The following is an 18109-nucleotide window of genomic DNA, read 5'->3' on the forward strand; positions in this document are numbered from 1 at the left end:
TCAGGATGATACTGCAGTATTGGCCAGGTGAACATGTCAAACAACGGCCAATGTTCATACACAGCCCTAAGGAATCCTGAAGAACATGGATAGGGCCTATTGCCTATGGCTGTATCCATGTTTTCCCGGCAGCCTTAGGGCTTCATCCAACTTCTTAAGCCATCGGTAATCAAATTCTGCACAATCGAGGTTCACTCATCTCTTGTCAGGATAAATTTACGGAAACTCGTGGGCAGCCTTGTAAAAAATAAAAACTTCCAAACAATGCAAGGTTCTTACCTATCTTCCTCTGACACTCTTCATGTGGTTGCACAGTAGTTCCACTCCTCTGATGCAGTATTTTGCCTGCTCCATCTCTCTTGCTGTTCCTTTTCTCGTGCACTGCTGTCAGACCACATTTCCCAGTAGTCTTTGCGGTGCAGGCTGAGAATGCTCTTTTTCTCCCATCCCTGTAACCCCGCCTATGCCCCGTCAGCCTTCAGACATCCTGGCAGTCCCTACCCACTGTCATGTCTGCATCCTCAATCTTTGCTTAGCAAACAAACTGAATGCAAGACGGAGGTCACATGGTCCTTGTCTCCTGTAGGGGGTGAGCAGGAGACAAAGTGGATCACAGGGAGGCCAGTTTTATTCACTTCTTGGATGTCAATCAGCTACCAGTGTGACAGAACTGCACAGACATAGTAATACATTATATAGAGACATCTATATAACTTTCAATTTTCTTTTTTTATAGAAAATAATTTTAGATTTGGGATTCGTCCTCTCCTGTCCTCAGCTGAATTATAATAACACACACAACCTGAGGACAGGGGTGGTGCAGTTTTTGCAAGAAAATAGCTGTGATTTTTCTCATCCTGGACAACTCCTTTAACGGGCTGGGGATAGGACATCGATCAGTGGGGAGCGATTCCTGGCATCTTTGCAAATCAGCTGGTTAAAGGGGCAGCAGCTTCAATGTTCTGTGTTGCTTGCTCTGGCATCAATGTGCCTTTATTAGATGGGACAATGCTTGCATTTTGCAGGACCAATTTGTACTGAGTACCGTTCATTGTACTATAAAATGTAGTGTAGGAGGAATTAAAAAGAAAAAAGCAATTGTTAATTTGGGGGTTTAAACTTTTTTTTACCTGTATTATAAACTACTGCGTGCGTGGTTGGCGGACCAAATATGCTGGGCCAGTTTCACTTGCCTGAAGTCTGAAAATGTGTGCCAGCACAGGCAGGGACCTTAGGCTTCACATATGCATGGATAACATACATTTGGTGCTTTTTCCCTTTGTGATTTTACCTGCAGATACAGATGACGGCCTTCCATCTTGCTGGAGCTTTTACCCTGGAATTTTCACATCCTTACATCAGGTGGGGTATATGGTATACTGAGGTCATAAACAGCGTTATCATACAATTTATTAGCAAAACTTACCGAGACTAGTCAATATGTTACTGCTCTTTGATGGAAACAAATGTTTATTAGTGATAAGTGCTCTATGTAATTAGGCTTTTAAGGGGTGGGGAATATATATATTTATCTGCATTCAAAAAGACTTTCCCCAGGTCCCCCCCCCCCTCTCTCTCATTCACTGCTCATTATCAGGAAATCTTGACTCTTACATCAGTCGGGCCCTGTGTAACCTATGGAGGGGGGAGATTAATCGGCAGCAGAGAACAAAGGATTACACAGCGGGACCTGTGTGAAAGTCTGTGTTCAAAGGTCACAGAGGTCAGTGCTGACTTCAGAGGAGATAGCCCATTGATGTAGCTGTAAATTAAATCTTTGTTGTTCTGTTTTGGTGCCTCATCTCCCTCCACCCCTCCCCTCTCCATAAGAGAACCATGGAGGGGGAGAGCTTCAAACTGCTTTTTCATGACAAAAATGCCTTTTTCTTTTTTAAATTAAATGTTCGCTTTTAAGCATTCAGTAAAAATATAATAAGTATGATCTCACTGATACCAAATCTGTACAGTTTTTACCACTTTGGCACAATATAAGCTAACTTCCTGAAAAAAAAAAAAAGAAGATAAAAACGGTCACCACATTCCAGATATTATTTTTCCTGATTATGGCGGGTTTTTCTATTTTTTTTTTTTTTTTAACTGCAGCTAAATAAAAACAAAAAACTAACAGTTAACTTACCTGTGGCCCATTCCCAGTGCAGGCAGTGTGATGTACACTGACTGCGCTGGGGATCCCCGAAGCTCTCCCAGGTAACTGAGCGTCCGGTGAGAGCTTCGGAAGAGTAACAGAGGCTTTGGGTACTTCCGGAGCCTCAGTCATTCTTCTGAAGCTCTCCCGGCACCCCAGTGTCTCTGACTAGGCGCTCGGGAGAGCTTCAGGGATTCCCAGCGCCGGCAACGGGCCCCAGGTGAGTTAATTTATTTATTTTTTTTTAATGGTGGTCACTTCATACGGTGGGGATGCAGCTATTTTAAAGATCTCCCACCATATGGGATGACCATACACCGCGTATAAGATGACCCCGACTTCTAAGATTTTTCGGGGTTAAAAAGTTCTTATATGCCGGAAAATACGGTAGTTTATGAACATGGCGATACCAAATGTATCGTTTTTTTTCTGTTACAATCCATTTTGTATGGGGAAGAAAGTTATTTTATTATTTGGGGTGGGTGGGAAATTGTGTTATTTCACACTTTTTTCACTAGTTCTGCTAATCGCTGATACAATACATAACACTACTACTAACTACTGTAGAAGTATATTGTATATGTCAGTATTATGCTGCACAGTCTAGCAGGAGGAATATCTATGGCAGGCCAGACAGCCTTCAGAAAGGCCCCTGGATTGCCATGAAGACAGATCAGAAGCCAAACCCCATTGCTGAACTTCTGGTCAGGCAACTACGGCATGTCAGTACAGCGCGTAACGATGTTAAACTACTAGAATCCTCTGCTCCTGGTAGTTCTAGCCCAGCTGATCTCCCAAAATGCTGGAGCATGACATATCTTTGCTCTGACCATGACTTAAAGCGACTCTGTACCCACAATCTGACCCCCCAAACCACTTGTACCTTCCGATAGATCTGTCCTGAGGTCCCTTCGGCGGGTGATGCATTTATTGTCCTAAAAAACAACTTTTAATCCAGCAGCGCTGTGTCAAACTGGCATGGCCTAGATTGTCTGCAGTAGGCCCTCTTCATCATTAGGATTGCCCCAGGCAGGTATTCTCCTATTCATCAGCTGTGTGAGCACGGCACATGGGCTAGATCGTTAAGGCATCTGTGCAATGTTCACTGCAAAGAATTAAGAAAAATCCTGCCAGTGGCATTCCTAATGATGAAGAGAGAGTGGGGAGGATGGACGGAGGGGTGGTGCAAAGTTAGGGCACAGATACTGTAAGCCACGCCAGTTTGGCACAGGGCTGCAACTTTAAGTATTTTTTTTTGGACAATAACTGCATCACTTGTCAAATGGACCAATGGTACAAGTGGTTTGGGTGGGCAGATTATGGGTACAGTATTGGCTGGACATATTCTTGACAACCATAAAAAGGTATATTGGTGGCTACTGCGTTATCCATGCTTTCATAAACATGGCCGCTTTCTTCCAAAAAACGTTCCGCTGAATTGTATTACTAACACAACCTAAGGACAGGGGTGGCGCTGTTTTTACTAGAAAGTGTTTTTCTTTCTTCTAACAATGAACACCCCCTTTAAGCATTCTGCTATCCCACCTTCTATGCTGCTTGAAATAATACTCCTGACTAGTGTCATTTGATAAACTCTTTATCCAACAGGAAACGCAAGAGAACTAACCACCACACATTGTAAAACTATGTTGATATAAAAAAGAAAAATGGACTTTTACATGTATGTTTTATTAAAGAATACACAATACAAGTCAAAGAAAATAAAATTGTAATATCACACCATCTTTCTGGTTAAAAAAAAAATGTATTTACCAATACAGGTTCAGCTTTTACATCTCTAGCTAGTGGTTCAATCTGGAAAGCCACCTAATATTCATGTCTGATCAGTAACGTGTTACATTATTAAACTGTACAATAGCAAAAGAAATTAACGTCTGAGCTTCTGCCACCGATTCATGATGTGATTTACACCAGTAGTCTCTCAATGGCTTGCTGGACAGACTGGATCTGAGGCTTTAGCTGAGACCCTTCCTTGATTGTGACTGCGCATGCAATCACAGGTCTGGAGACCCCACAGGCTCTTCCCAAAGCTTGCTTGGATCGGACGAAGACGTAAGGGACGTTCTTATCTTCACACAGAAGAGGAAGGTGAAGAATGATCTCCAAAGGCTCCGCATCGGCTGCCATAGCAATGAACTCTGCTATTCCTCGGTTCAGGGTTTTTGTGGCTGTGCAAAATAGAAAGGTAAAGAGTCAAGGTGGTCATACATAAGATCCCACAATATATCCAAAATAAGGGGAAAAAAAGTGCAAGGTCAAGTTCCTATAGGAGTTATCCAATGAAAGATATTTTGCACCTATTGGATATGAATCCCCATAGAAATCCTCTCCTGCTCTGGACAGTTCCTATCTCGGCCAGAGATGTCAGCAGAGAGCACTGTGTCAGATTGAAAATAAAACATTTCCTGCAGGACATACAGCAGAAGTATTTGGAAGACTTGAGATTTTTTAATAGAATTACAAACCTATTTAAAGGAGAAGTCCGGCGAAAATTATTTTTTTATATGTTATTACTTATGGAAAGTTATATAATTTTCTAATGTACATTAATTATGGGAAATGCTCATATACTGCTATTTCCCTTAATTTAGTGTATCAGGAAGTGTTAGAATTATCTCTGAAGCAGTGACGTCACGACCAACGGTGTAATTCCTATGGAGTGTCCAGCAGGGGGCGCTCTATATATAGAAGTCAATGAGTACCATTGACTTCTATATATAGTGCGCGCCTGCTGGACACTCCATAGGAATTACAGTGTATGTAATGTAATGTAATGCACTGTACTGTTGTGACTTTATGAATACATTTATGGAATACTTTGGGGAGCAAGTGTCCTTGCTCCCCAAAGTATCCCATAAATGTATTCAATGAATACATTTGCAGGGCACCGAGCAGGGAGGGAGAGAGGTGCCATCTACCTTCCCCCTCCCTGCTCGGTGCTGGGAACATATACAAAGCACTACTCCCCCATTATCTGCAGATAATGGGGGAGTAGTACCTGTGCTATCCCTATCACCGCCCGCGCCGCCGCCGCTCACACAGGGGCTGCTATTCATGCCCCCCGCCGCTCCCCCTCCTCCTCCCGGCATCAAACTTACGATCGCGCCGCTGATTCCTCGCCGCCCACGCCGCTCCTAACTACCCGCCCGCCCCCTTCCTGGCCGCCGCTCTCTGCTCATGCCGGCCGCGTCAGCCCCCCCCCACCCCGGCCGGGGACACCAGAAAGCGCCGTGCTCCCTGCCGGGGTGGGGGTGGGCTGACGCGGCCCGCATGAGCAGAGAGCGGCAGCCAGGAACGGGGCGGGCAGGTAGTTAGGAGCGGCGCGGGCGGCGAGGAATCAGCGGCGCGGGCGGTGATAGGGATAGCACAGGTACTACTCCCCCATTATCTGCAGATAATGGGGGAGTAGTGCTTTGTATATGTTCCCAGCACCGAGCAGGGAGGGGGAAGGTAGATGGCACCTCTCTCCCTCCCTGCTCGGTGCCCAGCAAATGTATTCATTGAATACATTTATGGGATACTTTGGGGAGCAAGGACACTTGCTCCCCAAAGTATTCCATAAATGTATTCATAAAGTCACAACAGTACAGTGCATTACATTACATACACTGTAATTCCTATGGAGTGTCCAGCAGGGGCGCACTATATATAGAAGTCAATGGTACTCATTGACTTCTATATATATAGAGCGCCCCCTGCTGGACACTCCATAGGAATTACACCGTTGGTCGTGACTTCACTGCTTCAGAGATAATTCTAACACTTCCTGATACACTAAATTAAGGGAAATAGCAGTATATGAGCATTTCCCATAATTAATGTACATTAGAAAATTGTATAACTTTCCATAAGTAATAACATATAAAAAAATAATTTTCGCCGGACTTCTCCTTTAACTTTCTGACACCAGTTGATTTGAGAAAAAAAAAAAAAAAAAAAAAGATTTTCTCTGGACAACCCTTTTAAATTGAAAAACAGGAAGCATACACTTTAGTGAAAAGACGAACAAATTTCCAGCAAGACTGGCCGACTGCTCAAAGTGTCTGGAGGCCTCCCAGGGCACATGATATCGGGGAAGGGAGAGAAGGGGTGCGTATGCTGGTTCAATTTCCTGATTCCTTTTGTTCTTAAAGAGAGAAGCTGCTGCCAGAACTGTCAGGCAGCAGCTTACCTCTTTCCTCCTCATTCAGAACACCTATCTGCAGCCACACAAAACATCCATGCATACAGAGAGATCAGGAAATGGCTATTGGCAGAACAAATGTTTCACTGACAGCTGTTGAAGGTGTATGGCTACCATAACTCCTGATGCAGGACATAGAAGGAAGTCTGGGCAGTAGGGGGTCCCCAGTAAGCTGATATCCTTGCAGGATAACCCCATCTATAAAGCCATGTGTATAAGGTCTATGCAGCAGCCACAGCTTTGCTGTATATTGGCAGCCACACATACTATGCCCTAAAATATATGTAAGGGGGAAGGTATCAATGTTTTTGTAGAGGTTTTGACCTAAAAATCAAAAATTTTCCAGCATATGTTTATTTGCACAAAAATCAGTAACTCTTCCTGTGTTTTCTGTCACGTCTAAGAGGGAAACACTGCAGCTTTTCCACTGAAAAACATTCAATTCTCCCCATACATTGCAGCTAGTATAAACATAGGCCTCTTCAGTACCTAAGCAATATCGGCATTTATTCATTTGGGGAATACTGAAAAGTTCTTCAGTTTACCCTTATCTCATCGGTCCTCGGCACAGCAGACTGGTTGGGACCTGACACAGAACAGACAGCTCCTGTATACTGCATAGTAGGGCCTATATACTTAGAGGGGCTCTTACCTTCATTAGCCCCCTTGCGAAGCTGCTTGTAGTTGGAGGCCTGCTGGGTCAGGTCCAGGATGGTCTTGGTCAGTTGGGCATCAGCCAGTGGGTAGGCCTTGGGATTCACCTCGGGGTCAGTCTGTAATAAGATACATATACAAGGGATTATAGAACAGAAAGGCTATGCGGGGCACACACGGCCCGTGTACAGGGCGGCTATGCGGGGCACACACGGCCCGTGTACAGGGCGGCTATGCGGGGCACACACGGCCCGTGTACAGGGCGGCTATGCGGGGCACACACGGCCCGTGTACAGGGCGGCTATGCGGGGCACACACGGCCCGTGTACAGGGCGGCTATGCGGGGCACACACGGCCCGTGTACAGGGCGGCTATGCGGGGCACACACGGCCCGTGTACAGGGCGGCTATGCGGGGCACACACGGCCCGTGTACAGGGCGGCTATGCGGGGCACACACGGCCCGTGTACAGCAGTGATTTTCAACCAGTGTGCCGTGGCACACTAGTGTGCCGCGACACATGGTCGGGTGTGCCGCGGGGAAAGTTCCCCAAACTATGGTGCCCCTGTGTTTTGTTCCCCGGCAATGCACAGCGATCAGTGGCGGAATTTAATGTGGGCGGTTGCGTGGTGCGCACCACGCTCCCGGTCTCCGCTGATTGGAGGAGCACGTCCGGGCCCTACGGGCGGCCAGTAGGTGAGGCGGACAGCAGCTGCGACCATCTCAGAGGAGGTGAGGAGGAAGGGGGGGAGAAAAACCTGGGGATGGGGGAGAGAAACAGCGGAGAGAAGCATGGGGGGGGAGAAGCACAGGAGAGAAGCAGGGGGGAGAAGTATGGTGGAGAGAAGCACAGGAGAGAAGCATGGGGGAGAGAAGCACAGGAGAGAAGCATGGTGGAGAGAAGCATGGGGAGAGAAGCACAGGAGAGAAGCAGGGGGGAGAAGTATGGTGGAGAGAAGCACAGGAGAGAAGCATGGGGAAGAGAAGCACAGGAGAGAAGCAGGGGGGAGAAGTATGGTGGAGAGAAGCACAGGAGAGAAGCATGGTGGAGAGAAGCATGGTGGAGAGAAGCATGGTGGAGAGAAGCACAGGAGAGAAGCAGGGGGGAGAAGCATGGGGAAGAGAAGCACAGGAGAGAAGCATGGGGGAGAGAAGCACAGGAGAAAAGCAGGGGGGAGAGAAGCACAGGAGAGAAGCATGGGGGAGAGAAGCAGGGGGGAGAAATATGGTGGAGAGAAGCATGGTGGAGAGAAGAACAGGAGAGAAGCAGAGGGAGAAGTATGGTGGAGAGAAGCACAGGAGAGAAGCATTGGGGAGAGAAGCAGGGGGGAGAAGTATGGTGGAGAGAAGCATGGGGTAGAGAAGCACAGGAGAGAAGCAGGGGGAGAAGTATGGTGGAGAGAAGCACAGGATAGAAGCAGGGGGGAGAAGTATGGTGGAGAGAAGCAGGGGGGAGAAGTATGGTGGAGAGAAGCACAGGAGAGAATCATGGGGGAGAAAAGCAGGGGGAGAAGTATGGTGGGGAGAAGTATGGTGGAGAGAAGCACAGGAGAGAAGCAGGGGGGGAGAAGTATGGTGGAGAGAAGCATGGGGGAGAGAAGCATGGGGAGAGAAGCACAGGAGAGAAGCAGGGGGGAGAAGTATGGTGGAGAGAAGCACAGGAGAGAAGCAGGGGGGAGAAGTATGGTGGAGAGAAGCACAGGAGAGAAGCATGGGGGAGAGAAGCACAGGAGAGAAGCAGGGGGGAGAAGTATGGTGGAGAGAAGCACAGGAGAGAAGTAGGGGGAAGAAGCACAGGAGAGAAGCACAGGGGGAGAAGAAAACAGGCCCAGGTTTCACACTGAGTGAGTATAAATACATTTAGAATCTATATTATTAACTATATGTATAATATGTACTGTTTTAGTGTCATTTTGTGCCATTTTGGTTGGTGGTGTGCCCCGGGATTTTTTAAGTATAAAAAGTGTGCCGCGGCTCAAAAAAGGTTGAAAATCACTGGTGTACAGGAAGGCTATGCGGGGCACACACGGCCCGTGTACAGGAAGGCTATGCGGGGCACACACGGCCCGTGTACAGGAAGGCTATGCGGGGCACACACGGCCCGTGTACAGGAAGGCTATGCGGGGCACACACGGCCCGTGTACAGGAAGGCTATGCGGGGCACACACGGCCCGTGTACAGGAAGGCTATGCGGGGCACACACGGCCCGTGTACAGGAAGGCTATGCGGGGCACACACGGCCCGTGTACAGGAAGGCTATGCGGGGCACACACGGCCCGTGTACAGGAAGGCTATGCGGGGCACACACGGCCCGTGTACAGGAAGGCTATGCGGGGCACACACGGCCCGTGTACAGGAAGGCTATGCGGGGCACACACGGCCCGTGTACAGGAAGGCTATGCGGGGCACACACGGCCCGTGTACAGGAAGGCTATGCGGGGCACACACGGCCCGTGTACAGGAAGGCTATGCGGGGCACACACGGCCCGTGTACAGGAAGGCTATGCGGGGCACACACGGCCCGTGTACAGGAAGGCTATGCGGGGCACACACGGCCCATGTACAGGAAGGCTATGCGGGGCACACACGGCCCATGTATAGGGCTATGCGGGGCACACACGGCCCATGTATAGGGCTATGCGGGGCACACACGGCCCATGTATAGGGCTATGCGGGGCACACACGGCCCATGTATAGGGCTATGCGGGGCACACACGGCCCATGTATAGGGGATATGCAGGGCACATGTATAGGGCTATGCGGGGCACACACGGCACATGTATAGGGCTATGCGGGGCACACACGGCACATGTATAGGGGGTAATGCAGGGCACATGTATAGGGGGCTATGCAGGGCACATGTATAGGGCTATGCGGGGCGCACACGGTACCGGAGCACAGGCCCTGTCATAACCTCCCGTAGCTATAGATGAGCCACTTACCATGGTTACTCTCAGTTACGGTATCGCCTCGTCCCCTCGGCCCGGGAGCTTCACGGAGGAAAACTGAACGGTTGCACAGAAGCAATGCGACTGCAACGTGTTCCCAACTTCCGTCCAAACAGAGCGGAAAGGGCGGGACTTCCTGGGACACAGCCCACGTGATCACCCTCTCCGCCCACGGAGGCGTGGTTTCTCTAGGCGCGCTTGTGAAATTTCGGATCTAGAAGTCAACAACGGGCGGTGCCTGAGTCGCTCCCCACTGCGCATGCGGTTACCTGCTTGTGAGGCGGAGTCTATCGCGCGTTTCTTACCGTCCAAGACATAGCGTGGCCCCCTCTGCTGGAGGTTTGGGTTATTACAAGCGACGTGAGGTGAAATGTCGCCACCTGGTTATGAAGTGGCGGGAATAAGCGGATGAACTACCCAGCCCGGGGGCAGATAGAGGAGCTGAGGCCATTCTCCTACCCTCTATGCTAGGGTTACCCAGCCTGTCTCTCTGGTGGTTAGATACTACTACCCCCTTTATTAAAGTAGTTATGATTCTCCCATAAACATCCACGTAAAACGCATAAAAATGACCACTAATGAGAAGAATGGCACAAAAACCGCATATACACATACACACTATGCGGTGAAAAACATACATGTGGTGTTTTTGTATTTTTATCACTCTAGGGATGTCTTTTGGCCTATTAGCAGAAACCCCAACATCCTCTGGCTATGGTTTTTTTCTTCTCGTAGGCGATGTTCACACATAGTATTTCCATCAGTCTTTTTTCAGCCAAAACCAGGAGAGGATTAAAAACACAGAAACTGAGCAAATCTTTCCATTATAATTTTGCCCTGTCAGTTCCACTCCTGACTTTGGTTAAAGAAGAAAAAAAAAAAAAAGACTGACGGAAATACTATGTGTGAACATTGCCTCAGACCTTACAGGTTGAACAAACATGCCAGAAAATAACACACGGGTACATGTATGTGGTTTTTTTTTCTGGTGTTTTTATTTTGATGTACACAAATATGTGGTTGACTGTGGTTTTCTGTATGTTGACGTTAAATGTACGGAATCAGACAGAAACGCACAAAAAAGCAATGTAGACATAGAATTTCATACGGATAACATCTTTTCACTTTGGCAGGGATGGAACGGGTTCAGATATACAGATCTCCGTGTATTATAATTTACTAGAAAATGTACCCGGCGCTGCCCGGGTATAAAGTGTCAGTGTGTATAGGGGGTCCTGTATACCTGTAGTATAGAATTGGTGGAGGTGCTGTATACCTGTAGTATAGGGTTGGTGGAGGTCTTGTATACCTGAAGTATATAGTTCGGGGGTCCTGTATACCTGTAGTGTATAGTTTGAGGGTCCTGTATACCTGTAGTGTATAGTTTTGGGGTCCTGTATACCTGTAGTGTATAGTTTGGGGTTCTGTATACCTGTAGTATAGAGTTGGTGGAGGTGCTGTGGCAGTGTTATCCAGTCACAGTATGGCGGTATTGGTCAGGTCTGGTATGGCGGTGTTATCCAGTCACAGTATGGTGGTATTGGTCAGGTCTGGTATGGCAGTGTTATCCAGTCACAGTATGGCGGTATTGGTCTGGTATGGCAGATTCATCCAGTCACAGTATGGCGGTATTGGTAAGGTCTGGTATAGCAGTGTTATCAAGTCACAGTATGGCGGTATTGGTCAGGTCTGGTATGGCGGTGTTATCCAGTCACAGTATGGCGGTATTGATCAGGTCTGGTGTGGTGGTGTTATCCAGTCACAGTATGGCGGTATTGGTCAGGTCTAGTATAGCAGTGTTATCCAGTCACAGTGTGGCCGTATTGGTCAGGTGTGGTATGGCAGTGTTATCCAGTCACAGTGTGGCCATATTGGTCAGGTCTGGTATGGCAGAGTTATCCAGTCACAGTGTGGTAGTATTGGTCAGGTCTGGTATGGCGGTGTTATCCAGTCACAGTATGGCGGTATTGGTCAGGTCTGGTATGGTGGTGTTATCCATTCACAGTATGGCGGTATTGGTGAGGTCTGGTATGGCGGCGTTGTCCAGTCACAGTGTGGCGGTATTGGTCAGGTCTGGTATGGCAGTGTTATCCAGTCACAATGTGGCGGTATTGGTCAGGTCTGGTGTGGCGGTGTTATTTGGTATGGAATGACGGTGTTATCCAGTCACAGTACGGCGGTATTGGTCAGGTCTGGTGTGGCGGTGTTATCCATTCACAGTATGGCGGTATTGGTCAGGTCTGGTATGGTGGTGTTATCCAGTCACAGTGTCAGGATGGTATCTTTGCGGAGCGTTATGCGTCCCTCTGCTCGTGCTGTGCGGCCGAGAAGGCGCTGATATTCTCTTATTCTGCTCTGTATTTTGTTTTGCTGTGTCTGAACACTGGTTTATTTGCTCTCTTTGGGAGACACACCCGACTTCACCTCCTGAGTTCTGTCTGGCCATGTCAGGGTTAATCTTTGTTCTGGTTCTGCTGTGACTGACAGGTCTTCCTGCCAGTGGATCTGTTTTGTTCTCAGCTGTCTGTGCTTGGAGATCAGGGGGATGGTCCAATTACGTTCTGGACCAGAGCCCTGGTCTCCTATATAACAAACCTCAGTCTGTGCACTTATTGCTGGTTATTGACTTATGGTGCGTTTACACAGACAGATTTATCTGACAGATCTTTGAAGCCCAAACCAGGAACAGACTATAAATAGGGATCAGGTCATAAAGGAAAGACTGGGATCTATCCTCTTTTCAAATCCATTCCTGGCTTTGGCTTCCAAAATCTGTCAGATAAATCTCTGCGTGTAAACGCACCATTAGTCTCTGCCTGCTTGTGGATTCTGTTTCTTTGCATCTCCTGACTACTGCTTTGTATCTCTGACCTCCCTTGCTTGCTGCCTGCCCCTGATCATATTGCCTGTTTTCTGATTACGCCTTTGGATCCTGATTTTGTATTTTTGCTGCCCGACTGTTGTGACCCGGCTTGTGGACTATTCTTCATTGTGTTTGTCTGTTTTGTATTTGTGTTTCACCTAGCCAGTGCAGGGACTGCCGCCCAGTTGCTCGCCGCCATCTTAGGGCGGATAGTGGCAAGTAGGTAGAGGACAGTGGGCGGGGCTGAGCTTAGGGCTCACTGTCTTGTCTTGTCCTGCTGTCCGGTTCCTAACACACAGTATTGTGGTATTGGTCAGGTCTAGTGTGGCGGTGTTTTCCAGTCACAGTATGGCGGTATTGGTCAGGTCTGGTATGACAGTGTTATCCAGTCACAGTAAGGCGGTATTGATCAGGTCTGGTGTGGCAGTGTTATCCAGTCACAGTATGGCGGTATTGGTCAGGTCTGGTATGGAGGTGTTATCCAGTCACAGTAAGGCGGTATTGGTCAGGTCTGGTGTGGCGGTGTTATCCAGTCACAGTGTGGCGGTATTGGTCAGGTCTGGTATGGCGGTGTTATCCAGTCACAGTATGGTGGTATTGGTCAGGTCTGGTGTGGCAGTGTTATCCAGTCATAGTATGGTGGTATTGGTCAGGTGTGTTATGACAGTGTTATCCAGTCACAGTATGGCGGTATTGGTCAGGTCTGGTATGGAGGTGTTATTCAGTCACAGTATGGTGGTATTGGTCAGGTCTGGTATGGAGGTGTTACCCAGTCACAGTATGGTGGTATTGGTCAGGTCTGGTATGGCAGTGTTATCCAGTCACAGTATGGCGGTATTGGTCAGGTCAGGTATGGAGTTGTTATCCAGTCACAGTATGGTGGTATTGGTCAGGTGTGTTATGACAGTGTTATCCAGTCACAGTATGGCGGTATTGGTCAGGTCTGGTGTGGCAGTGTTATCCAGTCACAGTATGGCGGTATTGGTCAGGTCTGGTATGGCGGTGTTATCCAGTCACAGTGTTGCGGTATTGGTCAGGCCTGGTGTGGTGGCGTTAAATGTGATGTCTGAAACTATTACCTACCAGTCCTGATGCTAATTGGTGAGTGAGGATGGGGCGTCCTCAGGTTTAGTGCTTAGGGCAGCAGCAGCTGGTAATACTGCCCTGTATACATGTACTGTATAGTAGGAGTAGGGGGTCCTGTATACCTGTAATGTTCTGTATACATATACTGTATAGATGGAGTAGGGGGTCCTGTATACATGTACTGTATAGATGGAGTAGGGGGTCCTGTATATACATGTACTGTATAGATGGAGTAGGGGGCCCTGTATACAGGTACTGTATAGATGGAGTAGGGGGTCCTGTATACCTGTAGTGCCCTGTATATACATGTACTGTATAGTTGGAGTAGGGGGTCTACCAGTTATTACTGTGGATGTTTTGAGGCAGCTTCCCTAGCAACCACAACTCCCTGTGAAAATGAAAGCAGTAATCCTATTGGTTGCTAAGGCTCCCAACTGCCGTTTTCTCTGGGCAGCTGCAGCTAAGTATGTGTTTGCAGTGAGGAGATTTTCCAATTCATCTCTATGGGGCGCCGCTCTTCCCCCCCCCCTCCCCCTCCCCTCCTGTACATCTGGCGGGGACGGGACCTTTTCTAAAACCTTCCCGGGCACCCTATGTATCTGTGTGCCAAATTTGGGGTCAAACGGTTCAGGCGTTTGGAAGTCTATACGGGACAGACAGACTGACTTTCTTTTTTATGATATAGATTATGATTAGAGATAAGTGTCGATCCGAACTCGAACGTTCAGTATTTGATTAGCGGGGGCTGCTGAACTTGGATAAAGCTCTAAGGCTGTCTGGAAAACATGGATACAGCCAATGACTATATCCATCCATCCATGCTCGAGGTTTGCTCATCTCTAATTATGATGTAGTGAGCTCCAAAAGAGCTGATCCTCCTTGCTGCTGAAATGACATGGCCGTGGTAGTATAGTAGCACAGAGCTTTAAAGTGATACTGTAACCCCCCTCCCCCATGTATAGTTCTACACACCATCCTTAAAGGGGTGCGCCGGCCAAAATATTTTTCTGTTTTCGGAAAGTAATTTAAAGTATTTAAAAATCTCATGTTTTCCCATACTTATCAGCTGCTGTACATCCTGCAGGAAGGGGTGTATTATTTCCAATCTCACACAGTGCTCTCTGCTGCCACCTCTGTCCATGTCAGGAACTGTCTAGAGCAGGAGAGGTTTTCTATGGGGATTTGCCACTGCTCTGGAAGTTCTTGTCACAGACAGAGGTGGCAGCAGAGAGCACTGTGTCAGACTGGAAAGAATACACCACTTCCTGCAGGACATACAGCAGCTGATAAGTAATGGAAGACTGGAGATTTTCAAATTGAGGTAAGTTATAGAGCAATATAACTTTCTGAAACCAGTTTATTTGAAAGTAAAAAAAAAAATGCTAGAGTACCCATTTAAGCTTAGATGCTGCACATGTGATATATACCTGTATAGAACTGGTCTGTGCTTTTTTTGTTGCTCTAAATAGCAGCAGAGAGAAGGGGCCCAACTGCTGTGAAGCCCCCCACCTAGGAGACACTGTACCCTTATGAAATAAGAGGGGGAAGGGGTGACAGTATCACTTTAATTGTAATAATTATAACCCAAACTGTATACATGAATGTGTATACAGTCTTCACACAACTACTTCTAGGCTGTTCTGTATGTGGGTTAGTAATTTGCACTCATCCTGTAATGCAGTAACATCACCTCTCACTGTTTTCCCCAGATTGATTGCTGGAAAGTGATTGACTTGTTGACTTCTTTAGAGAGCGGAAGAAAGAGCGAGAACATCCTCTGTAGAGTCTGTAATCGAGGGCCGGATGGCGGCTACACAGCTGTATGATGGCGTCCACTACAGGCATGATGCCCGCTGGCTGCTGGAGGACGGTGACAATGCCCTTTGCTTGGCCTGTGTAATAGAGATGATGGAGGACGAAGAGGTTTCGGTACATAGATAGAACATGGATGACAAATGTTTTACTGTGAGGAATGGATTAAAGATTTTGTGCTGACACTTTCAGCACGGATTTGAACATGCTTCTGGTTTGTGTTCACACCAGCATCCCTTTTTTATTTTTCCCTCGTTCGGCTCCCTCATAGAAGCAAAACAATAAAAATGACAGCAGAGCCAAATGCCTGGCAAACACCAGTGGCATCTAACAGCCACTATTAAATTTAGTCTGTCTGGTTTCCATCTTTGTGTCTTATTTTTTCTAGGGTTTTTGACCAAGTCTGCGATAGGCGCACCATCCTCTGTATAGAAGAATATAAAAAAGAAGCAGTACTCAAAGAATATAGGGAAAATAATAAATGATTAAAATGATTTAATAATAATATCAATGTGTTGTGTACTTAGGTTGTTCGCAAGAAGCACATGCTCTCCAGCTTCCAGACATTCCTAGAAAAACAATCATCTACAGTTTATACATTTCTTGGCAGCGATGGAAGAATTTGTGCCCATTTTGTTGGACAGATGCTGGGTAGGTATTAGGGTTATTAGGTCTTTGGTGCACTGGCGGCATTACCTCTGTGCCCATTCAGACCCCTCATGTCCCCTTCTTTAGCCCTTCCTGACAAACGGGCCCAGACCACCCATTAGCAGTGACATGGAGCCAAAGCTGGTAAGAGATTTCAGGCATGTGCAGTAACAGCGTTGTCTCAGATCAGCCTTGGCTCCCTGTCACTGCTGTGTGATCTGACATCACCTGCTGGGTGTCGCATTTGTTGAGGCCATTATCCAGCGCCTAGTGAGTAAAGGCCCTGTTACTCTAAAATATTATTGGTTTTACTTGGCCGATTACCAGCCGTTCAGGCCAATAATCGTTCACTGTAATAGCGCATGTTGAAAGGCCACAATCAGCCGACACGCAGGATGTCAGCTGATCATGTCCTTTCAACATGTTGAAAGACCTCAATTTGTGCAGCGACCGCCACTGACTTTAATGGGCAGCCCAAACAATCAAGTTTCAATCAAAACAACGGCCATTATTTTCTTAGTAAAATGGGTTTCACTGAAGTGAGTGCAAAATGGGAGGATATGCTATTTAGGGGATTAATAAACTTTGTTATATTAATATATTAGAAAATGGTATGGTTGGCAAATGTTTGGGACTACAATAAAATAACAGCACTTTTAAAAGAGGTATTAGAATCTGCGCTGTGGAATCTGTTGGCGCTATACAAATAAATATTAATATTTTTCTTATTATTAGTAATAAATCCCCACATTGTATAAGAATTTATGATTTTATTCTTTTATTTCAGGGACGCTGGTGAATTGGGAAGACGATTCTGCCTTAAATATTATTACTGAAAGTAAGGAGGTGTAAGCGTATAATAAAGAGGATCGCTGCAAATTTCAAACTTCTCCTGAAGTTATCCCCTATCCACTGGATAAGCCCAAATTGGCTTGGTTACAAAGGGGTTAAAAGTACATTTTTTCCCCACAGACAAGAGACCTTTGTGAATGTGCTTAAAACATGGGGTACATTTATCAAGGCCACAGCATACGCCAGGGAGAAGGAGCAGATTAGCCCTTCTCCCTGGCGTACACCCGCCATATCCCCCGCTAGTGCACCTCTCATGTCAGATTTACCATGATTTACATAGGCTCGCAGGCGTAAATCATGGCAGAAATCTACACCTGCTCAGGAGCGCATCTTATGGTACTTTTACACGGAGCGATAATTCGCACGATTAACGATTTTGAATGAACGTTTTTTTTTTTTTATAACGATCAGCGTTTAGACGGAACGATACATCGTGCGGAATATTCGTTTTCGATCGTTTTGTGATCGCTTAAGCCTATCTCACACATAGGGGAAATCGTTGAAAGACTGTTTACACTGAACGATCTGCGAATTTTTTGCGAACGATCAACGATGATTTGAGAACATGTTGAAAGATCAAAATGAACGATTTCTTGCTCGTCGTTTGATCGTTCGCTGCGTTTACACGTACGATTATCGTTCGAATTCGATCGTTATCGTGCAAATTCGAACGATCAATCGTTCCGTGTAAAAGGACCATTAGGGTCCATTTACACAGAAACATTATCTGACAGATTATCTGCCAAAGATTTGAAGCCAAAGCAAGGAATGGATTTGAAAAGAGGAAAAATCTCAGGCTTTCCTTTATGACCTGATCTCTGTGTATAGTCTGTTTCTGGCTTTGGCTTCAAATCTTTGGCAGATAATCTGTCAGATAATCTTTCTGTGTAAATGGAC

At 46.9% G+C, this 18109-nt stretch overlaps 2 protein-coding genes across 10 annotated transcripts in view; one reads left to right on the plus strand and one right to left on the minus strand.

Moving 5' to 3' along the window:
* Nucleotides 1–3727: 3727 nt before the first annotated feature.
* On the minus strand, nucleotides 3728–10090 carry SNU13 (small nuclear ribonucleoprotein 13). The gene is made up of 3 exons (XM_069967299.1): nucleotides 9946–10090; nucleotides 7003–7123; nucleotides 3728–4335 (listed from the first exon to the last, which is right to left on the minus strand). Exons 1-3 carry the CDS (start codon nucleotides 9946–9948, stop codon nucleotides 4073–4075), a joined length of 387 nt encoding a protein of 128 aa, XP_069823400.1. The 5' UTR covers nucleotides 9949–10090; the 3' UTR covers nucleotides 3728–4072.
* A 25-nt stretch (nucleotides 10091–10115) lies between these two features.
* Nucleotides 10116–18109, plus strand: part of MEI1 (meiotic double-stranded break formation protein 1) — a 110755-nt gene continuing 102761 nt past the window's right edge. For 3 of the 9 annotated variants that reach the window (XM_069967290.1, XM_069967297.1, XM_069967298.1), the window contains exons 1-4: nucleotides 10116–10447; nucleotides 15610–15829; nucleotides 16240–16363; nucleotides 17148–17198. In XM_069967290.1, coding sequence (XP_069823391.1) covers nucleotides 15704–15829; nucleotides 16240–16363; nucleotides 17148–17198 — 301 coding nt within the window. In that variant the 5' untranslated portion in view covers nucleotides 10116–10447; nucleotides 15610–15703. The remainder of the gene's footprint in view (nucleotides 10448–15609; nucleotides 15830–16239; nucleotides 16364–17147; nucleotides 17199–18109) is intronic. The other 6 variants (XM_069967294.1, XM_069967291.1, XM_069967293.1 and 3 more) reach the window with 6 other exon arrangements.

The sequence above is a fragment of the Dendropsophus ebraccatus genome, chromosome 4 (genome assembly GCF_027789765.1).
Source record: "Dendropsophus ebraccatus isolate aDenEbr1 chromosome 4, aDenEbr1.pat, whole genome shotgun sequence".
Taxonomy (NCBI): domain Eukaryota; kingdom Metazoa; phylum Chordata; class Amphibia; order Anura; family Hylidae; genus Dendropsophus; species Dendropsophus ebraccatus.

Excerpts from the sequence above, each read along its gene's own strand:
- SNU13 (XM_069967299.1), bottom strand. Across the intron at positions 4,336-7,002 it reads TCGCAAGGGGGCTAATGAAG|CCACAAAAACCCTGAACCGA; the intron begins GTAAGAGCCCCT and ends TATTTTGCACAG.